The 26,597-nt window shown below is 34.7% G+C and overlaps 3 protein-coding genes across 3 annotated transcripts; 2 read left to right on the plus strand and 1 right to left on the minus strand.

The window, feature by feature from the left end:
• Nucleotides 1-2,477: 2,477 nt before the first annotated feature.
• LOC106426541 lies at nucleotides 2,478-5,095 on the plus strand. Its single transcript, XM_022701945.1, has 2 exons — nucleotides 2,478-3,468; nucleotides 3,975-5,095. Exons 1-2 carry the CDS (start codon nucleotides 2,478-2,480, stop codon nucleotides 5,093-5,095), a joined length of 2,112 nt encoding a protein of 703 aa, XP_022557666.1.
• Nucleotides 5,096-18,228: 13,133 nt separating this feature from the next.
• LOC106426550 (F-box protein At5g39250) lies at nucleotides 18,229-19,692 on the plus strand. Its single transcript, XM_013867263.3, has 2 exons — nucleotides 18,229-18,357; nucleotides 18,727-19,692. The coding sequence occupies exon 2, from the start codon at nucleotides 18,752-18,754 to the stop codon at nucleotides 19,505-19,507; it is 756 nt and encodes a 251-aa protein (XP_013722717.1). The 5' UTR covers nucleotides 18,229-18,357; nucleotides 18,727-18,751; the 3' UTR covers nucleotides 19,508-19,692.
• A 2,101-nt stretch (nucleotides 19,693-21,793) lies between these two features.
• Nucleotides 21,794-23,949, minus strand: LOC106426562 (expansin-A22-like). Its single transcript, XM_013867273.3, has 2 exons — nucleotides 23,707-23,949; nucleotides 21,794-22,422 (listed from the first exon to the last, which is right to left on the minus strand). The coding sequence occupies exons 1-2, from the start codon at nucleotides 23,909-23,911 to the stop codon at nucleotides 21,809-21,811; spliced, it is 819 nt and encodes a 272-aa protein (XP_013722727.2). The 5' UTR covers nucleotides 23,912-23,949; the 3' UTR covers nucleotides 21,794-21,808.
• Nucleotides 23,950-26,597: the final 2,648 nt, after the last annotated feature.

A 26,597-nucleotide genomic window follows, 5' to 3' on the forward strand; every position in this document is an offset into this window, starting at 1 on the left:
TTGCAAATCAAGTTATTACGGTGGCTATAATTGTATAATCACCATAATATTTTCTAATGATTTAATTAAATATTCAAATTTTAGCAAAAAAAAATTAAATAAAATGTTAGTTTTTTCGGTAATGCGAATAAATTGTGATTTTATGAAACAAACTAAAGAAGTAAACACCATCATACTCATCACCTACTCCGGTCTGCATTTTCGTACATAACAAAACAAGTACGTAAATACTGCAAAACCAGGGCTCTCCTTATGCAACCAAGCAACAAAGAGAAATGTGTTGGTCAAGTGAGGAACACAAAGAACAATGTAAAGTATGACAAAAACCAACAAAAGAAAATTTATCATATATTAGACATTCTTTGTCTAATTCTCCAATGTGAGATTTAGTTTGTTATCTCACATTCTCCTCATCAAACTAAGGATCACATTCATCTCGTGTTCCACAATTGACTTCCAGAATCTTTTGACTTGATCTCCGCCACACACCTCTCATTCCTAACTCATAGGATACCATTCATCTCTCGAAGGGTATATTGGTCTTTTGCATATTTCTCGTCAACCGCTCTGATACCAATTGTTGGGATTGTGTGAGCCCATGTCCAACTCTATATTATATGATTAGTATGATATTGTCCACTTTGGGCCTAAGAGCGCTGGCCCGCATGAATTTACTTTTGGGCTCCTTTCCAAAAGGCCTCGTAGTATTAAAGTTGGACATCTCTTTATATATTAGACACTCATTGTCTAATTCTCCAATGTGGGACTTAGTTTGTTATCTCACGGTTTCAATAGCTGAACAGATTGATTCCATTTTGAATCTGATAATGGAAAACCTTCTCGGTCAAGCGTCATAAGCTCAAGAGAATCACAGATACGCCAAATATTTCAGACAGCTGAGCTTTATTGGCCCACCCATATCCAATCTGTAAAGCGCAACCACGAGACCTGCCACGACCTCGAGCAGAAAACGAGTCCGAAAATCCAATAAGCTAATAACAACGACTAACCTCATGTCCAGTTTTTCGACAATGTGGGCACAAGTAAGATGCACGACCACAAAACTAAGAATTAGAGAGAGAAACTTGTGATGAGAACCTCACAACGTTAGGAAAAAATTGAGAGGTATACGAGTAATGCTCTGTAAGCTCAGGAAAAAGGAGCTTGACGGATTGTGAAACAGAGGACGTGTTGCACATACTGTTGGATGTGTAACTTGCTGTTACAAGTCAATTATGCGACGATGACGTGTCGATCACTCATTGGGTCCAGGAGATTACTTTGGCGTGAAGCAAATAAGATCTGGAAGATTTAGGCTTATCATAATATTAGGAAAATAAGATATTGTGTTAAGGGTATTTAACCTGGTTACTTTGGGTAGATCTAGGTTAGCCATTTAGATTGAAAAAGCTTGAGCAAGAGAATTGTTCTTGGAAGCTTAAGAAAGACGAGTGACTTGTTAGTGCAGCTCGTGCTTTCTGTTTCGTGAGATTAGAAATTGGTCCGTCTCTAGTCGTGTGTGACTGAGAGTAATTCGGATTAAACAGATCTAGGAAGATTGTTTAACAGATTTCTAATATACAAGAAAGAGTTCTTGATATCTCGTGTTTCTGTTCCAAATACTGGTAGTCTCTGAACTTTCATTTGGTATCAGAGCAGGAAACCTCTATGGTATCATACACTACTGACAGGTTGAGATCCTGCGGATTTCATGGACACCATGAAGGAACTATTAGGGATTCAGAAACCTATCATGCTGGACAGCTGTAACTTCGGTCATTGGAAGGCAAGGATGTGACAACTGATTAGAGGAATTGATAAGGATGCTTGGACCGCAGTAGAAGAAGGTTGGTCTGTTCCTATGATGATGACATAAGACAAAACTTTGGATCCTAAGCCAAAGTATAGGTGGACTGATCAAGAGAAGGCAGCATCGAAATTCAACTCTAAAGCACTCACTGCGATCTTCTCTGCAGTTGATCTGGATCAGTTCAAAATCATCCAAGGTTGTGAATATGCTAAAAAGGCATGGGACATTTTGGTCAATCACTTTGAAGGAAATACTAACGTGCGGAGAACAAGAATTGACCATTTAGCTTCAAAATTTGAAAACCTTCGGATGGGTGATGATGAACCAATTGACGGATTCATCTCAAAAATCAGTGAACTTGCTAGCGAAGCTTCAATTCTTGAAAAGAAATATGACGAGCATGATTTGGTGAAGAAGCTGCAAAGATGTCTACCTCCACGGTTTGAGGCATATAAGGCAGTACTGGATATAGCCGTTAATACTGATTAGATGAAATTTAACCAACTGTCTGGTATTTTGAAGGTTCACAATCTGGAGAAAACTAATCGAACCTCAAACTCTCAAAAGAGTATCGCGTTTGTAGCTGACTCTAAAGAGCAGGATCGAGTCACTAAGGTTGAAGAAAACTTAGGATTTATGTCGAAACTTCAACAAGTTCATCAAACGAATGGAGAAAGGAGGAAATCGCTCTAACTCACTGTTCCAGAGAATGAATCAGATCGTAACAGCTCTAGGCATGATTCAAAGAACACTAAGAAAAAAGAAGTTGCAATGCCATGAATGCGAAGGTTTCGGGCATTACCGCAATGAGTGTCCTCTAGCTAAACGAAAAGAGCTGAAGTGCATTGACTGTAAGGGTTTTGGTCACACTCGAAGTGAATGTCCTAACAATCTAAAAAAGGACAAGTCACTCATGTGTTTCAGTGATACAGACTCAGAGAGTGATAGCGATGGAGACGAGCTACATATAAACTTCATGGCACTTGTCTGTAAGGAAGAAGAACCAAAACTAAGTTCAGCCGTGGAAGAGGATGAAGATGATTTCAACCACGATCTTGAAATAGAATACAAGTCTCTGTTTGACAAATTCGCAGAACTTAGTCATGAGAACTTGCAACTACTGAAAGATAAGGCTATGCTAAAAGCTCAGGTGAACATCCTGGAATTGGAGAAACCCTCTGAACATGATGCTGAATTATCAATACTGAAAGACTCGGATCAAGAGATGATGTCACTAAAGAGAGCAATGACTGAACAAGAAAGGGTGCAAAAACAGTTTGAGCTGAAAATATCTCATCTGAGTGATCAACTAACCAAGGAGATGGACAAGAGCAAACTGCTGGAAAACCAACTCGCTGATAACCTCAAGAAAGTGAGAATGCTCACGACCGGCACCACAACTCTAGATCATCTTCTCACCGTTGGCCAGTGTCCTAGTAGCAATTGGGGATTAGATTTTCAAGGTTCTACATCCAAATCTGCTGAAGAAACCGTCTTTGTGAAAGGAGGTTTGAAAGGAAAAGAAGTCAAAATATTGGATGAGATTCAGGCTGATAATCTGAAAGGTCGAGATCCGAAGAAGAAACCTACTACTCGACGAGGAAATGGGTGTCACTTCTGCGGAAAACATGGACATAACGTCAAGTATTGTTACTTTCGTAAGTATCAGTATCAATGAGCCTGGAGAATGAACCTTTGTCTTATGGAACCATCCTTGTATGGTCATGTCTGGATAGCAAAGCGAGATCTGTACCCGAACTACAAACAGAGAGCCCCGACTGTCTCACACAATAAGAAGAGTGAAACACGCACGAACACAGAACAGCCTATCGTTTGCAACTTCGCGAGATTGTCCACTGAAACTAAATTAGTTAAGCAACGTCGCTTACACAAGTTCAGATTCCAACTCACAGTTTGATACACTGTGGTACTTTGATAGTGGCTGCTCAAAACACATGACAGGAAATCAAGATTTCTTTTAGAAGCTCGGGTACCTCAAAGGAGGCAAAGCGACATTCGGTGATGGTACGAGGAGTGAAGGAACTGGAAAAAAATGTTCTACCTAGACTCATTAATGTATTTTATGTGGATGGCCTTAAGGCAAATCTCATCAGTGTTAGCCAACTTTGTGATGAAGGGTTATAAGTTATCTTCAACAGCACAGAATGTCGAGCAGTCGATGCTAAAGGGAATGTGGTTCTAAGCGGAGTGCGATCTGGAAAGAACTGCTACATATGGAAGCCATCACACTTGTGTTACACGGCAAAAGAGTCTAAGCTGGATCTTTGGCACAAGAAGCTTGGACAAATGAACACAAATGGTTTGACACGGCTAGTGAATGCTGAGGTTGTCAGGGGAGTCCCAGAACTTGAGAAACAAACAGACACCGTATGCGGAGGGTGCTGTCAAGGGAAACAAGTTAAGGTTCAGCACAAGCAGATTTCTGAAATCAGATCCAAGGGAATACTGGAGCTAGTGCATATGGATCTTATGGGACCTATCACGCCAGATAGTGTTGCTGGTAAAAGATATATCTTTGTCCTTGTAGATGATTTCTCTCGATACACTTGGGTAGACTTTCTGAGGAATAAATCAGATGCATTGGAGAGTTTTCGCATTCTGGCCCTACAACTTAAGCAGGAGAAAGGCGGCATTGTGCAGATCAAGAGTGATCATGGAGGGGGGTTTCAAAATGAAGAATTTGATAAGTTCTGTCACAGTCAAGGAATCCAACATAAGTATGCAGCCCCTAGAACTCCTCAACAGAATGGAGTAGTGGAAAGGAAGAACAGAACTCTGCAGGAAATGGCGAGAGCAATGCTTTGTGGAAACAGTGTTCCATCTGGTTTTTGGGCAGAGGCTATAGCTACTGCATGTTACGTTATCAATCGCGTGTATGTCAAGCCAAACACAAAAACTACCCCATATGAAGTGTTCAAAGGAAAGGCTCCAAACCTCAATCATATGCATGTCTTTGGTTGTCTATGCTACATCTTGAATGATAAAGATCATCTTGGAAAGTTCGATGCGAAAAGTAATGTTGGGATGTTTCTAGGATTTTCAACGAATAGCTCAGCGTACAGAGTATTTAATCAACGCACTAAGTTCATTGGAGATAACGTAAACGTTGTGTTCGATGACAGTATTGGTTTCTATCAAGCTCGAGTCACTCAGAACATTGAATGTGTCACACAGCCGGCTTCAGCATCCTCAGAAGTAAAAATTAAAAACGAGTCAGAAGAAGAGGATGATCAGACCGGGGAACAGCGTGTTGACCTGGATTGAGCCAAAGTGCATAAGAATCATTCGTCTGCCGATGTGATTGGTGGAGTGTTTGACGAGAGGGTCACAAGGAAGAAACAGATTGACTTCAAAGAAATGGTCAAGCTTGCTTGCTTCGTGGTGGAGATGAACGAACTTGAGTGTTTTGTATCCTTGATTGAACCTAAAATGTTTCAGGAAGCACTGAACGATGAGTTTTGGACAAAGTCTATGCATCTGGAGCTTGAGCAGTTTGATCGTTTACAAGTATGGGAGCTAGTTCCACGACCTGAGGGTGTGAACATCATTAGGACTAAATGGATCCACAAGAATAAGACTGATGAAATTGGGAATGTAGTCAGAAACAAATCCAGACTTGTGGGACAAGGCTACACACAAATTGAAGGTGTGGACTTTGATGAGACATTTGCTCCGGTTGCACGACTTGAGTCGATCAGACTGTTGTGCGGAATGGCATGCAATTTGCGGATTAAGCTATATCAAATGGATGTGAAAAGTGCTTTTCTGAATGGTGTGTTACAGGAAGAAGTATATGTCACATAACCGAAGGGTTTCGAGGATCCTCACTTCCTCGATCATGTCTACAAACTCAAGAAGGCACTGTATGGGCTTAAACAGGCTCCTCGAGCATGGTATGACCGACTGACAGAGTTTCTGACTCAGGCTGCGTTTCAACGAGGAGGAGTTGATAAAACCTTATTTATTGGAGAGAATGGAAGTGACATACTTATCATTCAAGTCTATGTTGATGATATCATATTCGGAGGAACCTCTTAAGACATGGTTGATGAGTTTGTAAGAACTATGACCAAGGAGTTCGAGATGAGTATGGTGGGCGAGTTAAGCTATTTTCTTGGACTGCAAGTCAAACAACTTGATGATGGAATCACGGTATCACAAAGCACATATGCTAAGAATCTTATTAAAAGATTTGGGATGCAGACGAGTAAGACATCATACACTCCGATGAGCACAACTACGAAATTATCACGAGATGATGATGGGAAACCGGTCGATGAAAAGCTGTATAGAGCTATGATAGGGAGTCTGCTCTACCTTACTGCAAGTCGACCTGATCTGTGTCTGAGTGTAGGTATCTGTGCGCGATATCAAGTATGTCCCAAGGAATCACATATGAATGTAGTTAAACGCATTATAAAATATGTGAAAGGTACGCTGGACTTTGGTCTACATTATACCTTTGAAACTAACGTGAATCTTGCAGGGTTCTGTGATGCTGACTGGGCAGGATGTCTGGATGATAGACATAGCACATCAGGTGGATGTTTATTCCTTGAAAATAACTTGGTAGCGTGGCATAGCAAGAAGCAAAACTGTGTTTCTCTCTCTCTACCGCCGAGGCTGAGTATATCGCCCTAGGAAGCTGTTTCACTCAGTTACTTTGGATGCGACAAATGCTCGTGGACTATGGTATTATTTCTGACCCTATGCTAGTCCATTGTGATAATATGAGTGCCATAAATTTGTCTAAAAATCCGGTTCAGCATTCGCGTACCAAACATGTTGACATTAGGCATCACTTTGTGAGAGAGTTGGTGAGATGAAAATTGTCATCTTGGAGCATGTACCAATGAAAAGACAACTGACTGATTTATTCACCAAACCTCTGGATTATAAAGCATTCCTCAGCCTTCAAAAGGCCTTGGGAATTGTGAATCTCTAAATAAGTCATGTCAGAAGAAGAGAGCCCTTGTACATATGTGTTACTACATGTTACTGCGTCATCACCACTCTAAAACCTTGAGGCAACAAGTTCAACTGCATAACCTGTTTCGTCTATCCCCTAAACATTACAGTCTTTTGATTGCTGATGAAAGACACTCATCTTGGATCAGGATGCTGCAACATTTTCGGTCTGAGTATTGATCACTGTCTGGATTGAATGAGGAAACACAGCAGAGACTGAGTGAAACAAGGAAGAGGAGAAAAAGGTGTAATATCTCACACACTCACAATATTGATTAATACAAGAATGAATCAAAATAAGTAAATCCTGGAATAATGGATACTCATTTTGGAGCTGGATGTCGCAACATTTAGTCTCTGATTTCGATCACTGTTCGGACTAGGCAGAGTTGATGTTGACTCGTTGGGATAGCTCAGCTTGGAGCAAGGTGTAGCCCCACTTTGACTCTAATATTGATAACTATTTCACTCAGTTGAGGTGACAAACAGACTCTTGTAGAAACAACAAAAAGTATATTATTTCGGTCGAGATGAAGGGACAAACTCGCAAGATGTATACACTTTGTTTCCGGATAATACAAAGTGATGTGATGTAGGGGTTAAGATGTGAACGATTTACGCGGAATGATCTTGTCTGTGACAGCTACTCGGCTGAGAAACAGCTACAGACTTGGGTTGTCCTCACTGATTTTGCCTAAAGTTTCCTTTTGGTGACTTAAGTACTGGTAGGAAGCAACCGTTAGCTCTCTTATGGACACAAAAGGCATCTATGAGTATGCCCTGCAGCAAGTTGTAAAAGTCAGTGTCTGTCAGTTGATGCATTGCTCACTAGAGTTATGATGATCGGTTACACTAACTCTCTCGCGAACATAAGTGATGCTATCACATGGTTTGAATAAATTTTGATCTTGATTTGAAACTTTAAGTTATTGTTAATCCTTTATGGGTAATATCTTTTGGGCCTTTTTTTGTGTTATTAACAGGCCTTATAAGTGTGATTAGGGTTTGCATTTGTGACTTAAAAGGAATCGGCTAGCTCAAGTGTCACACTTCCCTTCTCTTGGCCGATACACTCTCTCACCAGCGACATGCAACCAGCAAGAAGAAGCTCGCGTCTCTCTAAGCTCAAGCCAGCTGAAACCTATCCTCTACAAGGCTCAATCTCAGCCTCGATGAACTCTCACGACATTCCTTCGGGATCGAGATCTTCCTCTCGCAAGCGGCTTCGTCATCGTGGTTCAGCGGTTAATACCTCACCTCCCCTGGTGCATGTTGAGCTAGAGGTCAAATCTCTCTCGGAAGATGAATCCTCCGATGACAACTCCGATCCTCCTCTAGTTGCGGCTCTAACCCCGGAAAATCAAACTAAAGAACAGAGATATGAAGAGAGTCGAAGCGTCTATCAAACTAAGGCTCAACACTACCCCGAATTGCTGCGACCACCAAGACTTCCAATGACAGCCAAGTTCATCTCGATGGTGGCGGCTGATAGGTTCAAGGATCTTCGAGGAAGGAAGTTCATCACTCAGCAATGTATCTCCCTCACGGACGACAATCTCTCCGATGTACTGAAGGTTGTTACCGAAGCTGGTTTGATCCACACTCTCACTGATATCGATCCGTTTCAGCCAAATGTGGTAAGAGAGTTCATTGCTAATCTTCCGGATACTCAAGAACGAGATGACGGAGTAGCTGTGTATGTCCGAGGTTCGCTCGTTGATTTCTCTCCGAGCTTGATTAATGTTGTTTATTGCATTCCTGGGTTTGAAGAAGATCCTAACTGGATGGATGAGAACATGGATGAAGTCTGTGGCTTTCTCACTGATGGTAGAATAAGGCGATGGGAGAACATGAGCTCGAAATTTCTCACAGCAACAAATCAGTTTCTCTACAAGCTGGTATGCTCAAACTTGATTCCTAGTACGAACTACACGTCTATGAATCAGGAGCGTCTCAGGTTCGTCTACATTCTTCATCATCATGAGGGTTTCGACTTTGGGAAGCTGGTTTACGAACAGATCTTGACCATGGCAGCGAACACCAGGATAGATAAGACGCGTCGAATCATGTTCCCCACTTTGATCCAACAAGTTATCCTCTTTCAGCGCGTGATACCTCCTGACACCCGCAATGATGAGTTCACTGGACTTCCTACGTTGGTTGTCAAAGACATAAAGGCAGGTCGAGGTACTGGAGCAGACTCAAGCACTGCAAGTCTCGAAGAGGACATCGATCGCACCATTGCCTTAAAGCCATTCGAGTTTGCCTGATGAGTAAGGGAGTAGTACAGTTTCTATGTTTTTGGGTGTTGCTTGTCTAACAAATATGTTTTTATCTTAATGTGCACCTACGCAGGGGGAGACTATGTGCCACATCCAGGGGTTAGTCAAGCTGAGGAGCACGATGGAGATGATGAAACCGAGGAGGAGGATGAAAATGACTCAGAATGATGTTTATGTTACATCTGATCTTTCCTTGAAACTCTGTTTTTAGTGTTTTCTATCTTAAGACATCTAAAACTTTGACTCTATGTATCGGATGTGTTCTATGAACCTTGTTTACGTTTTTTCTTTGAAGGATAATGGTTCAGTTCATGTGTTGTGGTTTGATTGGTCTAGATAGCTTTTGGTTGTGTACATCTGTGCTATGATTTGTCTTACTGCAGATTGCTTAGGTTGTCACATTGAGATAAAAAGGGGGAGAATATAAGCTCAGGAAAAAGGAGCTTGACGGATTGTGAAACAGGGGACGTGTTGCACATACTGTTGGATGTGTAACTTGCTGTTACAAGTCAATTATGCGACGATGACGTGTCGATCACTCATTGGGTCCAGGAGATTACTTTGGCGTGAAGCAAAGAAGATCTGGAAGATTTGGGCTTATCATAATATTAGGAAAATAAGATATTGTGTTAAGGGTATTTAACCTGATTACTTTGGGTAGATCTAGGTTAGCCATTTAGATTGAAAAAGCTTGAGCAAGAGAATTGTTCTTAGAAGCTTAAGAAAGACGAGTGACTTGTTAGTGCAGCTCGGGCTTTCTGTTTCGTGAGATTAGAAATTGGTCTGTCTCTAGTCGTGTGTGACTGAGAGTAATTCGGATTAAACAAATCTACGAAGATTGTTTAACAGATTTCTAATATACAAGAAAGAGTTCTTGATATCTCGTGTTTCTGTTCCTAATACTGGTAGTCTCTGAACTTTCATGCTCTAGTGTCTTTCTTCCTACAAAATCAAATAGTATAAATCAGACAAAGAAGGTGAGGAAGACATAGCCAAAATATTTAATATTGTGGTAATGAACACCATCAAACTCTATTTGAAACTATGATATGCACTTTTGTCACGCCTTGCGATATGTGAAAGTTGCTGAGCACAAAAACCCTTCCCACAACAAGAAGAAGGAAGAGGATCACAGTCTTCCAAATCATCCCACATACGCTTCAGTTTCCCATAGTAAATCTGAATAGTGAGACCTTCTTAATTATTTGGAACTATGAAAAAGAAATCATAGTTCATAGAGTTCTGCATTATTCCTGATATAGAACATTTCTTTCAAGCCTTGTCATAGATCCTAGACAGTGTCATAAAAAGAAATAAAAGAACAAAGCTTGGGATCGATCGCGTTGAGAATCCAAGCTACCAAAATAGAGTTTATGATTCTCCACAACTTGTAATGGTTGGTTCTAGTTGAAGGACATTTAAGGAGCCCATCAATAAATTTCAGCTTGTTTTTGGCATGCAATGCGTTCCACATCATCTTTGTCCATCGTTCATAGTTTGTTCCATTAAGGGTCACTGTGGAGGAAGATAGTATTCAGATAATATACCACAATGATCGCTTTATTAGATGTATTTTCAATGGATAAAATATCGAACGTGATAACAAAAATTTTAAGAACATTGGGCTCAAATCTAATTGAACAAGAACACAATAAACAATAGGCTTCTGTGAAACAATGATCTAATACGAGCAATTGGCTCGAGATCACCAAAGTAGATCGATGAGAAAGATAAAAGAGAAATTCATTAATAGGCAATAATTATTTTTAGGGTTTTGGCTCATATACCATATCAGAATACGAGTGAAAATATGTATGTAAAATGTGTCTTATGTTGTTTTTGTATATGAAATTGTTAAAGTGTTAATGGTAGAATTGGTAAAATATTGTTTTTGACTCCACTAAACGAGGGTTTGATTGCCACCAGTGACTCCTCATTTATTATTAATTTTTTTTTGAACTGATTCTCCAATTTTAAGTTTTTGACAAAAGATACAGATAAGTATTAGTAACGGAAATTAAACAACAACAACAAACAACAGAAACTACAAACAACAACCATGGAACGAACCAAGAGCAACACAACACAAGCGACTCCTCATTTATTTTGACACTGATTAAATTCACACATGGGTCTGCACCTTGTATATACGTATCAGGTAATGAGCTTGTTTCATATACCTAAGCCATTATATCAGTTTGTATAAGTTTGGTGAATCGTGCTACTTTTACATCATGCCAAAATAAGAATCAGCACAAGAGTTTATTGTCTTTTTAGGAGCTGAAGATATGGTGGTTTTCTTGGCGTAAGTTTTTTTTTGTTGGCAAGATTTTCATTAAGCCCAATGGGTGGGCGGGCATGAAAATGAAACAGGTACAAAGAAAATTTAAAGAAGCCCAACAACAGAGATTTAGGTAAATCTATAAAAGAGAAGTTCTTATAAAAACTGCCACTTAGTTTTCAAAAGTATTTACACTTTCGTGCCACCTAAAATTAAACGATCTATGTTTAAATAATCTTTGTCTTTTCCATGTATTTATTCATTTCCTAAATTAATTATAACCCTTAAACTCGCTTTGCATTTCAGCGTCATTTTATCTATCATTATCTATACTATTCTAACTTTAACTTTTATTAAAGTAAAATCTCTAATATCACGACAAGAGTTTTATATTTTAATCGTCACCACAAGAGTTTATATTAATCATCATAACCAAACATTATCGTCAACTCTATGTATATTATTCCTCACCCTTTGCTTAATTAATCTGCATCATACGCAAGGTTATATAACGCACCTCATGGAGAAATTGCATGTTACAACCATTTTTCATAACACCTTAAATATTTCAACGAACACAAAATCAAAATAGATTAATAATTAATAGAAAAAAACTTATTTAGTTTAATTAAAAATATCGAGATTTCGAAAATCAGTTACGTATACCAACAATAACTTCTAAATCAGCTAAATTTGTTTATAAGATATTCATTTTCTCTTGAATTTAGGAACAAACAATTGTATATATTTAAATCGGCTAATGAATAAATCAATTGACAGAATATTCGAACAAACAACTATAAAATCTTAACCTTTCCTATTTTGTTGGTTTCACTACAGTATCACAATAAATAGAATATTTATTCTAGTAAAATCAATCGTAATATGTCTTGCAAAGGTGGTTAAGAGATATCATATACTCTAGGGTTTCAAATCTCCACTATATATACTTCCACATGTATACCTACTCTCTACATACTTTCTATCGCTTATACAAAAACAGTGTCAACTAACAAACGTCGTTTTTCTTTTCTTTTTTAGAGAAAGGGCTCAACAAACGTTTTTATAACCCAACATGGTGGCTTTAGCATGTCAAACTGATACAAACTCATAGTTGTTTGTATGACAATTGAGTAAATTTTATTATACAATTGTCGGTTACAAATGAATATTCATATTATTTAATATAGAAAATAATTGCACCTTGATTTCATCGTCATTTACTGAAAAACAATAGGCTCTCTAAGGGTTTCCTATTCTTTAGTATTCTTTAGTTTCTCTTTGTAAATGGATGATGTACCTAGATTAATAAATTTGAAATTTTATCAAAAATAAAAAAATATAGAAAATAATTGGTTTCACTTATATATATTAATAATTAGTCAAATTTGTATTATAATTTTTATATATATAGTTTATCATGGTGCAAGATCATATTATTACATTATTACTAAAATAAAAACAAATAACCGCACGATTGCACGGTTCTAGTTTTTTTTTTTTATCAAACTTTACTTCATTAACTTAAACGTTTAAAACTCCATTAGAGGAGGAGGTGTTACAACATAGGAAGGCATCACAAGCCAAAGAATTTGCCATAGCATAAGCAGAGCCGGTCCCAGTATTTATGAGACCAGAAGCAAATATTAATAAAATGGCCTATAAATTAGTTGATTCTAATATTTTTTAAAAAGTTAAAGAGGAAGGATCGAACCTACTTCCTCTTGTCCACATAAGAGCATCGCAACCATTAGTGCTGTAGAGAACTTTTGTAAAATTTGTGGCCGCTAATTAACATAATCTCACGGCGGCCGGAAGCACAAGCTTCTTCCGCTTCCGTCCAGGGCCGGCACTGAGCATAAGCACAACAACAAACAAAGTGAGCATATAAAGCAACAAAGGAAAAGATAAAGGATCGAATAGCGAGTAAGATCCGGTGAACATCGAATGACCAACTCTCTGAAAGAAGGTTAGTGAGTTCTTGACAGTCTACCTTGTAAACAAGCTTAGAGATACCCGTTGATATGATCACAACCAAAAGGGTTAGACACACTGCAACAAAGGCAGAGAGGTCGTAAATCCGAGAGGTAAAACCTTGTAATACCGGTGAGTCTTGAGTATCCGAATACAAGTTCGTACACGAACTAATGAAACGGAAAACTTCCATTGACAACACTTCCATTGACAACACAATGCTCCCTGCAAGACTATCATCCAAACCAAGTGAAAGATTTTGAAGGTAAGTAGGTTCCATAACGGAAAACACTAGGCTATCAAGGCCCAAACTACTTCGGTTCAATGTAAAGAAGCAACTACTATCACATTTCTTTCCCAGCTGCCACGAATGGGGAGAAAATAGCAACAATGCATCCACTGTTACAACACAAACCAACACATAGTTAAAAATAGCAACAATGCATCCACTGTTACAACACAAACCAACAATGCGTCCACTGCCACGCGCGGTTCTAGTTAAAATTTAAACTTAAAGCAAGCGGCAGATGAGATAACGCGTCAAGGAGAAGCCATCCCGAGACACATAGCACACACGTGCCCTTCTCAGAATGAAGGGCAAGCTCGGTCGCTAAAGAACTCCTCCGCCACAGTTCTTACTTTTTTGCCTGCATGTCTCTTCGTTCTCCATCGTATCACAAGCTTCAATCTTCAGTACCAATTCAAGCAGTCTCTTCTCGATCACCATCCTTTCTTAAGCTTCAATCTTCCTCAATCATTCGACTAGAGCGCACCCACGTCTTCGGCGTATCTCAGACCCGAATATCTTTATCCGTCCACTAGGATCAAGCAAGTGCAACATCTAATCATAGAGAGCTACTTCTTTTAACTCCGACATCTAATCATAACTTTATTAATCAACCAAAACCTAGAGAATAAAGAAGAAAGTTGAAGTATTTTTTGGGCTTGGTTGAAGATCACTTCAAAATCAATTCCAAAATCGATCTCAGTATTTACAACAAAAAACAAAAGATTTGTGTCTCTTCTCTTCTTTTTTTTTTTTTTTTGAACACATGTGATGAGGAAGATGACGTACAAGACGTTAGAGTTGGCGGGAGAAAGTCAAGCAGAGAAAGGAGACCAAATCCACGTTACCACGATTGAGTCTCTGTTTCTAATTTCCATTTGTTTTTGTTTCAGCAAATAATACTTAGTCCATTCTGTTCCTAACATATAGGACCAGAGTAAGACACGTGCACTTTTTCCATTTCCCATTTCCTTCCTGTTTTGTTGGAACGTGTAGTTCCTTTGTTTCTATATAAGAAAAGCCAAAAAGAAATAAAAGGCAGATTGCATTTGCCTAAAGAAAACTCTTATTGTGTTCTTGTTTACACAATCTCTTAGTTCTGAAGAGGGACCGCATCAACCTGTGTCTCTTCTCTTCTAAAAGATAGAAGATGTGTTAAGTAGGGAGAGAGCATTTCTATCTCTACAAAGTAGAGAAAAGCCTCGCTTGTTCTTGGCGTAAATTAGTGTACACCCATGTATTTATTTTTGGGTTTGTTTCATTGTTAACCGAGATGTAGATTTTGACCCGTCTCTCAATGGTGGATATAATTTTTGTTTTACTTTTTTTTTGAAAAAATTGATTTTTATATTTATGTTATTTTTGTAACTTTAAATAAAATCACATTTAATAAATACTTTTAATCAAATAACCTATTTAAAATCCGTTAAACTCAAATTCGTAGAATATATTAAAATAAATAATACTTCCATAACAATATCAAATACACATAAAAATATACTCAGATTTTAAATTAGATAATGGCCGTATAATTAGGTACCAAATAGAAGATGGTTACATTATATATTTAGATGCTATCTTCTAGAGAATCTAGATGTAATTTTAAAATATGTTAATTGAAGTAATTATTAACCGACGATTTTAATGCTGTATATCACGCATTGTTCTCTATTTATTTAATTTTAGTTTTTGTTTGATTAAATAAGATATTTAGATGTAAATAGAAAAAAGTGAATCCCGATTATTATGTTCAAGTGGTGGGTTACATCCACAATATATAACTAGATTTTGACCCGCACGCTCGTGCGGGTGTATTTTTTAAAAAAATATAATGCTATTTTCTTTTTATGTCACTATTTAGAGTTGGGCAAAAAACTCGAATTCGAAGAATCAAACCGATCACAATCCGAATAAGTAGTACTAAATCTGAACCGGAATTGATTAAATATCCGAATTATTTAAAATTTTGGTATTTGAAGAACTGGAACCTAATCCGATCCGAACCGAAATATTTTGGGTATCCAAAATAGATTTATATACTTATATATATTAATTATTTTTAGATTTAATATATATAAAAACATCCAGAATATATATGATACTTTTAAGTTCACATAAATGCTTGAAAATATATACAAATAGTTAAATGTAAATATCTTAAATAGTTAAAAAAATACTAAAAACTCAAAAAATACTTAAATAATTATTAATTATCTATCCAAATATTTAAACCAAACTTATTTAAATTGGTTATCCGAATCCGAACCAAATCCTCAAAGATTTGAACTGAATACGAAATCCCAAAAAGACCCGAGAACGAACCCGAACGCCCACCCCTAATCACTATTATATATCCTATATGTGTCATCATAGGTTACAAAATATGTGTTATCATATAATTAATTGTATTTTATACGTACCATCAAATAAGTTTTCTTATAATTAATAATATTTTATACGTACAATCATATAAATAATCACATATATTATATTTTAAAATTTAATGTGAAATATAAAAACCATAATTTAATTTGGTGTTTGAAGTTGAACTTTGTATTGTATTTTTATTATATATATTGAAAACATTTTTATAATAGTTATTGGAAAATATGTTAGTAAAAATCAAATTTTGAATATATATATATATATATTTTTTTTTTTGAATGAATTTTTTATATAAATTAATTTTAAATTATTATTTTGATTTGAATATATATATCAAGTAACATAGACCCATTACTTTTTAATATAATGGACTTCCAATTTTTTTAGTAGCATAAGCCCATTTTTTTTTCTAACTTAGTGCTATCCATGTTTCTAAATAGTTTTATTTTTTTTAGCTACTATTCATATTGCCAAACAATCCCAATGTGTACTTAAACTTCAACTTTAATGTTAGCAGGCGCGCGGGTGTATATTTTGAAAAATATGTTGATATTTGTTTTTCATGTAATTATTAGGGTTTTACAAAATGAATCCAAGGAACAGAATCGATACCGATCTGAAAATATAGTACCAAACCCGAACATAAATTGATTAAATATTCAAATTATTCGAAATTTTGTTATTTAGAAAACCAAATCTGATCCGAACCGAAGTATTCGGGTACCCGAATTTATCTAAAAATAGATTTATATACTTATATATATATATTAATTATTTTTAGATTTAACGTATATAAAACATTAAGAATGATACTTTTATATTGGTTTAAATACTTGAATATATATATATATATAGTCAAAAGTAAATATCTGCAATAGTTAAAGTATACTAAAATCTCCAAAAATACTTAAAATAATTATTGATTTCGTATCCAAAATTTTAAATCAAGCCAATTGATATGTTAAGCTTAGGTATTCTGACATATGTTATTCAAATTTATAGGTAATATATTATTTTATTTATAGATTTTGAGAAATTTAAAATAGATAATGATTTAAAACTTTAAAAATAATTTAAATGGGTTATCCAAACGCGAATCAAACCCGCAAAGATCCGTATCAAACTCAAACCAAAATTTAGAAACATCCTAACAGGGCTTAAATCTTTGACCCTGAAAACCCTAAATACAAACCGATCAGAACCAAACCCGTATTGGTGCCCGAAATCCCATCCCTATTCATTATTATATATCGTATACTGTCATCATGTAATTAATCGTATTTTATACGTACCATCATATAAGTAATCATATAATTAATAGTATTTTATACGTACCATCATATAAATAATTACATATATCTATCTTATTAAAACTTAATATGAAAAATAAAAACCATAATTTGAGTTGGTATTTCAAATTGAGCTTTGTATTGTATTTTTATTATATATATTGACAACATTTTTTTATAATGGTTATTGAAAAATAGTTTAGTAAAAATCCATTTTTGAATATATGTATTATTTTTTAATCAATTTTTGATATAAATCAAATTTAAATTATTATTTTGATTTGAAATATGTGTATAAATTTTAAATTTTGTTTTATGGTTAGTTTAGAAAAGAAAAAGTTTTAGGCAATTAGATTGACCCATTTTCGTATATTTTAAATCTGGGCCAGATAGATAGTTTCTTATAATATGATGACCTTTTAATTTTTCTTAATAACATAAGCCCATTATTTTTTTTTCTTAATACTACTATCCTTGTTTCCAAACAAAATTAATTTTTTAAAAGACTACAATTCATGTTTCCAAACACTCCAAATTTTTTTAATAGTCCTATTTAAGTCTCCAAACACTCCAATTTTGTACTTGAGTTTTAATAAGATAGATTAGATGCAGTTAGTATTTTTAAGTGTAAATCGTTGAAAATAATTAATTAGACTAAACTTCTATCACTGGTGATGTTTCTAATTTAATACTCCTTCCATTCTTAAAATTAGTTCCAAAAAGATACATTTTTCATATTTTCAATGCATAAATTAAAAATTGTAAACTTCAAAAATATAATTGTATTTATTAAAATTTTATTAGTGAAAACTTGTGGGAAATAGTTGATGGAGTTAGTAGAATAGATTACTTCCAAAAATTTCTAATCCATTTTATGATCTTGGGCTAGATTAATGGGCTAAGGCCCATTTAGTTAATTTAGTTTCTCATTAATTTTCCTAATTTTCTTCAGATTTACCGATGCATTTGCTTGCTTTCGGTTACCCCTAATTTCCCAGGAAAAGATTTTCAGTCGTATCTACAAGATCATCCAGATTCAACCTCCCCAGATCTTGTGCAAGGTTAGTTTTTTCTTTTTCTTGAATATTGCTGAATCTGAAAGTAGCATGCGGCGTTCTGATTCTTGTTCATTTTGACCATGATCATGTTCTATTTCAAGCTTACGATATGGATCTCGCTCGTCTTCACGAAAAAATACTGAATTTTTTTTAAAAAAAAAGATGTTGTCGATTTCGATTTCAACTTGTAATTGTATGAAAATCGCAGATTTGATTTACCCAATTAGATAATTCTGGTCTGATCCTAAAGTTCGATGCTTTTGTTGATGAAAATTGATTACAGAATCAATCAGGATCTGTTCTGATGTTCACATTTGTCTGAATATATTTGATTAAACTAACCAAATTGGTCACTGTTTTTTGTGTGTGTAGTTTCGTTGAGCAGCATTGTTTAAAGATGTTCACAGAAGAAGTCTTGAAGAATGTTTTTCCATTGCTTGAAGGAGAAGATCTAGCAGCTTGTATGGGTGTCTGCAAACAGTGGAGACACATAGCAAAGGACGATTTTTACTGGAAATGTCAATGCGCCAAGAAATGGCCTTCCGTCTGCAAACGAACCAAACCGCCCACCGGAACATACTACAAGATGTTTCAAACGTTTAGCAAACGGAGGCTAAACCGTACCCTCCCTCCTCCAAGGCTCTCCTTCGAGAACTTGGAGTTCTTCGTCGACATTTGGTCCGAAGATAAACCGGTTTACTCCGGTTTAATTCCCGGTCTTGCGATGGAAACGGGAATCAAACCTTTACCATCAGGAATCAGCAACGTTCTTAGGACTCACTTAGCGAAACCTGATTACAAAATGGTTGTTCCCGCTGAGCCTAGATTCACTGTTCCGTTAAACCAGACGGTTAGTGTCTCTATGCTTGTGGGAAGGAATGATTCAGACAAGGTTGCTAGGATAATCAACCGGTCTGTCTTTGAGTATATCGACCGTTCGTCCTACCGGGCTCTTGCTTTTGAGTATCTTGACTTATCTCCTTATTACCCTTTTGTCTCGGGGATACGAGCATGGGTCTCTTTGCTTTTCATGGATGCTGAGGATATAAACGATGGGGTTCTCGACGTTTTTGGGATTCAGTTGGATTTCTGTGATGTTGCTGAGACTAAAGAAGAGGTTTTGTGGCTTCTTGATATGCTTGATTGGAAATGAAAACATGCATCACATTAGAGCTCTTACAGTTGTAACTCTGTAGGCACAAATGTTCTTTGGTCCTGTACTAATCTTTTTAAAACACACGCTATTTTTTTCTTTTTTTCGTTTAACACTAGTTTGATTTTGTTCTTTATAAATAATATACCGTTCTATATAAATAATCTAGTTCTCGTTTAATAGTAGACCAAGTCGTCTATATAAATAATCTAGATCTCGTTTAATAGTAGACCAAGACTTGTAGTCTACTACTTGTTTATGCAAGTGTTGTCGCTATGTTTTATTATTGTGTTTTTTTTATCGACTATTTTAATATACAAAGTAGAGATAGCGGTAAATAACTTCAACTTCTTTTTTTTGTATTGAAATTTTTTTAAATTTTACGTTTTAAAAAAGGCATTTTTGTTCTGCTTCCTCTCTCCATCTCTCTCTTAGGTTATTCAATTTCCAACAAAAGTTGGGAAGAGACTGTGAGGAGACTGTTCACGAACAGCATGAACCCTAATTTTTTTTTTTTAATAAAGAAATATGTATTTCACTCGAGATCATGTACATGAGTAGTTTTGTTTTTCATATTTTTAATAAATTATAAAATTAATTATAGTTGCAAAGATGCAGTAACTATCAACTCTAAAGGTTATTTGGTCTTTATGCACCTATTCACTACAAGAAAAGGAGAAATTTCCGTCGGAATGTCTAGAGAATATCATCTTTTCTTGTAGTGATTTCATCATCTGGTTATTAGGGGTGCGCAAAAAAACTGAATCGAACCGAGTCAAACCGAACCAACCGAACCGAAACCGATCCAAACCGAACCAAAGTCTATTTTAAACCATTTGGTTGCAGATTTTCCCAATCCGAATGGTTCGGGTTGGTTCGGTTTTAAACCGAACCCCGAACCGAATCGAGAAACCGATGTGTTTTTGTAATTATTTAAATTAAAAATATTAGTAATACAAATACACTAAAATTTTAATATCAAACCACGTATTTTCCATTTTCATTCATTAACATATATTCTTTTAACCTAATATGTATTCATCAACATATTTGATTTAAAAAAATAAACAAATCTGTATTTTTATATTCTTATATAGGTAAACGTGGATGTTAATGTAAACCTAAAACCTAAAGCAAATTTTATTAAAAACAAAAGTTTTTCTCCATATCGTCACATGGAAGATGATTCATTACAAGATTTTTTATAATGGTATAAAAGACATTACTAATGATGTTATTTTTTTTATTTTAGTTAACTTTTATTTGTTTTAATTTTTATATACTTTTTGTGACTTTTTTAAAGGTTTTGTTTCAATTTTATATTGAATTTAGTTTACATAGTTTATATTTACATAATTTATGTTTTAAAACATAATTTTTCTTCCAAAAAAAATAAACTAAGAAAAACCTAATTAAACTGATCCAAAAAAAACAAACTGAACCGAACCGAATACAAACCGAACCGAATATAAACTGAACCGAACACAAACCGAACTGAACCAAACCAAAGTAACTATGGTTTATTTCAGTTGGAAAAATATTAGAACCGAACTAACCAAACCGAACCGAACCGAGAAAATAACGGAAGTGCCCACCCCTATTGGTTATGAAAGAGAATTAATATAGTAATTACTTAATAAATGAGGGTTAATCCGAGTAATTTTCACTATAATAAAACTTCAAAAGGTTTATACTGTCAAAATAACTTAACTAGTTGTGATAATAACAAACACCGTGAAATGAAATATTTTCCTTGTACTTAGTCTAATTGGTGTGTATAACTTCTAAGTTTACATTGTGAGAACAAAATTATGGGAAAATAGGTATATGACTTTTCATTTTTCAGTAATCTTTCGATCTTGTCATTACTCAAACAAAGGGGCACTTACGAGAGTTTCTATATATAAGCTTCCAACCGGATGGATTGAAGTCTTAATTCGATATAAGACGCCGGAACTTGGTAGCATATGATTTGTACTATGTAGGATGTAGCCACCATGTCTCTACACATATAAGACTTGGGACTTGGGAGTGTGCGGTCGTGAGTTATAAGAAATGGAAAAACATAAACTTGGCAAAAAAAGCTGAATAGTTGGAATCAAAACGAGCGGAATGCTATGTCAAAAGACTAGTGATGTTGAAGTTAAACCAAATGCATGAATTCAACGCATAATATATTTGTAAAGGAAATCACATTTGTTTAGTGTTGTCTTTTTAATTATTGTAAATTTTGCACCTGATACATCTGTATAATTCTGTAGAGCTATAAGACATATAGCTAACAAATCTCAAACCAGTCTCCTAAAAGTTAATCCTTCCATCAAATGTCTGTTGAAATCCCCAATTATTTGGTGCAACATTCATAAATTGCTTAACAACCCCATCACTTGTTCTAACCATGAATGATAAACCTTGTCCGGTCAACACAATATTGGTGGTCCAGTGCTGTCCCCAATTCTTTCTCATGTTTATCCATCCGGTCGTGCTTCCTTTAATCTGCATGGCATTAATATCTCCGGCTCCTCCTACATTGTACGGCAAGATCATTAAGAAATAAGGGTTTCCGCTGGTTTCGAATTTGACACCACCGTTTTTCGTACAGGGAACACGTCTGTATCTAACCGGGACAACCCCAGCTTTGTACTTGGCGATCTTGAGGAACATTGGCATTGAGAGATCAAAATGTTTTTGTGGTGGGTTGCACCATATGTCTGTCGTCTTGGTGTAATTTGCTGGACATAAATTTGTAGCTGTGATTTTAATGGATCCGGGCAAACACCATTGTGGATCACGCGTGCACATGATCTCGTAACAAGCCCCGCACGTGTAGCCGTCGTTGAAGAGCGCCGGGCTCAACGCGGCCGTGGCTAGACCATAGCCTTGTTTAAATAGATCACCGTATCCACAAGCTCCCACTATTGAATATATAATGAAACTGTGAGTATGTAATAATTAATAAATATTATGTTTTATTTTTGCTTAGAAATATTATGTATTTGATTGTTTGTTTATTCTTGTTTTTGTTTTTTGCGTTTAACTACTGAAAACGCAATAACGAAAGGAAAAACTATGTTGGTGTTTGCGTTATACTACTTTGTAAGAATATTTTATGCAGAAAACTAACATATTTACTTTTGAAACTATATGATGATGCGATCACATATGCTGAAATTAATTTTATATATTAAAACAGAAGTCGTAACCTTGATTTATGTGTGATTTTTTTAAAAATTGACCTAATGAACATATTCCTAGAAAGTCATATTACATTTAATCTCTAATCTTATCATTTAAATTTTGGGTCAACCAGAAATTTTTATTGGGCTATCAATAATTGGATTTAAACAATAAATAATATCAATAATTGGATTTAAACAATAAATAATCCATTGGATTTATAGATAAATTAAATAGATATAATTTAATGTTGTAATATTATACCTCCTTATGTTAATTATTTAAATATTTGTCGATGTTAACTTTTAAAATTATACAATTTTTTTTTAAAATAACAAAAATCATATTATCTAACAATGATTAATCTTTAGTACCTTAAACCAATGAAAACAAATTTTAAACTATATAGTTTATTTTAAAAATTAAACAAAAACTAAATGTTTAATTATTTTTTCGATAATATAAATCTATGAAGCGAAAAGTTTAATTTTTTAAAAAAATTTTAAATTTGTGAAATGTTACAATATTTTTGAATATGACAATAAAACAATATTTTACTAATCTTTATATATATAGTTACGATTTTAATAATCCAAAATATATATAGAAGAAGACACAAATACATGTGAAAGTTTGAAACAATCTATTCAATGGAAAAATATACCGTAAACTTATTAAGTTTTAAAAATTGATAGACACATATATATTATAATATATACTAATTTAGAATTGAAAACAAAATGTTTATATAAAAATAAATGAAAACAAAAACTCGCGCGGTTGCGCGGATCGAGATCTAGTTAGCGTTTAAAAAAGACTGAGCCTATACGGTGTTGAATTAATCAAAAAGTTTCTTGTGCAAAAAAACAATTCTGAATATATATTTTCCGTGTATAATGTCACGAAAAATACGAGTCCGTAGCAATATTGAACCAGTGCCGCTAACGGAAGATATTAATTCAAAATAGAACAACAGTTTCATTAATCAGATTCTAAAAATATACTAGTAAATGAAAACTTACTTTGAGTGTCTCCACCATGGATGTCACCGTAAAATGTGGCTCGTGCGTCATACCAATCATTGTTGAATGTGTCGGTTCCGGGTGCCTCGGCTACATCACCAGCGGGTGCTTCGGCTCCATTACTGTAGGTCATGGGCACGAACCATATCGCTATTACCATCATCAGAACTTTTACATACATCATTTTTTCGAAGTTGAGTTTCATGCTTCTATCTCTTCTTAACTATAATTTTAACTTAAACTTGATTGATGACAAATATTAATGGGAACTTGTGTACATATATATATATATAATTCACTACACACTTTTCATGATTATGTCACTATAGGAGATAGATATGAATATACTGTAAATATATATTTTCCTTATTGTAGAGATACGCTCTGATACCATATAGAGTAGAGAGAATGTGTTTGAATGGAATATTACGATAGATGGTGATTACATGAGTTTATATACAGAGGATGGCTCTGAGCTTATCTCTACAATAAGGAAAAAATATATTTACATTATATTCATATATATCTCCTATAGTTACCATCGTGGAACGTTTACTGAACGATGAAGATTTACTACAAACACTAGGTAGTAGTAGTATACATGCAATGCCTTGCGCGGAGTAAAATGTAAAAATAAATAATTTAGTTTTATTTACATTTTACATCATTTTTTCAATTATACATGCAATGACGTTTTGTATCTTACGTTTTATATGATTTGAATTGTGAATTTTGTATATATATCATATTCTTGGGCTTTAGCTATGATGTATACAAATTGATGTCTGTTTGTCGGTATACTAACTGGCAATAGATTAACCTGACTGCTAGACACGATGGATGTATACAACTGGGGAAATCACCAGTTCAAAGAGATGGAGTCTCATACCTATTTTTCCATCCGATGATATCTTTAAGAGGACATGGATGGATGCCAGCTGAAAGGTTAGCATCAGACTTACTATGTAGTTGTGTAATTACTCTTACATAGTAACTTTAGTTTTTCTTACAAATAAACCATAACGCTAAATTCAATCAATTTTGGGTACTAAATAAAACTTCCTGAAACAACATTTTTGATCAAAATTTAAAGCAAAAACTCTGAAACATAGGGGCAAATTATTGGGATACGGTCGACTTAAAAAATTTAGAGAAAAGCATATGATACGAAAACTTACTCTACTATCCAATAAGACAATTTCAAAATTTCAATGGCTGCCATCACGAAGTATGTTAGTAAGATATCTTTATTGTTTGTATAGAGTATATGAGTAATAAACAGTCCTTACAATTTTGTTTAAGTAGAAGTCTTAAGAAGACCTAGAATACATGTGATTTCTAACCTTTAATAAATTCGAAGATATATGTAGTGGATGTACAATATGTTCTCTCCTACGAGTCCCTCTCCACTATCATATGGCATTTCAAGAATTTTACGATCCTTGCATCTCTTTGACCACTGTCAAGTGGTATCAAGTCACAGAGAGACCAACTTCATTGCTTTGCAAGTTGCAGAGAGTGTTACTAGAGACCAAAGACTTCAATCTTACATGGCGACGGGTGGTCCTAGTTGGCTCTCGTCCTCCGTTACAACTGAAGCGCTGAATGCTGGACCTTACTAGTTGGTTCCTACGGATGTTTAGGAGGTTGTGCCAGTTAAAGGCCTGATTATCCTTTTCTTCTACGTTCTGGAATTTTCATTCTTGGTGGCATCTATTGATGTTGTTGTTGCTTTCTTTTTTCTTTTTATCATAATACTATGTTGTCCATTTTCCTAGTCTTTTGGCTAGAACCTTATTGAATGAATGAATCATTGACAAAGAAAAATAAAATAATAAGTCACAAAGTTTAAAATTAAACTTTCATATTTGACACTGTTTGGTATTTTCAAAATTTTCAATACATTAATTTTTGAAAGGATCAAATCTTTTCGTAAAATTCACTATCACCATAAAAGTTATATGTTGGATACTCAATTATTATTGTCTCCAATCTCCATCTTCATTTGAACTTTCTAGTACATCAAATTTATATTTTCTTTCAGCGGTGAATACATGAAAACTTAGAGAATTGCATATCAGAATCCTTTATGTAGACGTTAATACATTCCCAAAGAATTAGCATAATTTCACAATATTTATCTCATTTTGGTTCTGCTTGTAATGAGTATAAACAGTCTCCAAATTTATATTGACATATTATTGTTTCTAAATTGAATATGTAGCATAGGTATACTCTGTTTTGCTCCACATGTAAACACACCAAGGTTGCTTGAGTGTAGTTCGTAAAAAACTGTAAAGAATGAAAATTTCTGTAAGAATCTGTAAACACTTAAACTGTAGTTCGTAAAGAATGACATACACCTTTTTAGTATTTCAGGCCTATCTATGGAAGAAATAATAAAAGCTTAAAGGAACGCAGGAGAAGCTCTCTACGATAGGAACTCTACACATAACTTTTTTTAAAAGGGATGTCATATGTGTAGTCATTTTATTAATCAAATATAATATATACTTGCCAATGGTATCCCTATATATTATTCCTACAGCATTACTACATATTTTCGTAGTCACGTATCATCACGAGAATGATTATTAGAATTGTTAGAAAAATAAATTGGTCCATATAAAACATATACTATGTTTTTATTAAACTAACTATCAAATTAATAAGTAGTGTACAAAAGAATATTTTTTCTTTTCTTAAATAAAAGCTACGGAATTACCTAATATGGTTAACATATATATGACAATTAATGATTATGAATAATAAAATATTTGATAACTATTTTTCTAACCTCTTTATTTTTTTTTAATTTAATACTATTAAAAGAAATTAAAAAATCACATTAGCATATAATAAAAGAATTTATATTTTTTCTTATATGTTAT

This window comes from Brassica napus, chromosome C4 (genome assembly GCF_020379485.1).
Source record: "Brassica napus cultivar Da-Ae chromosome C4, Da-Ae, whole genome shotgun sequence".
NCBI lineage: Eukaryota > Viridiplantae > Streptophyta > Magnoliopsida > Brassicales > Brassicaceae > Brassica > Brassica napus.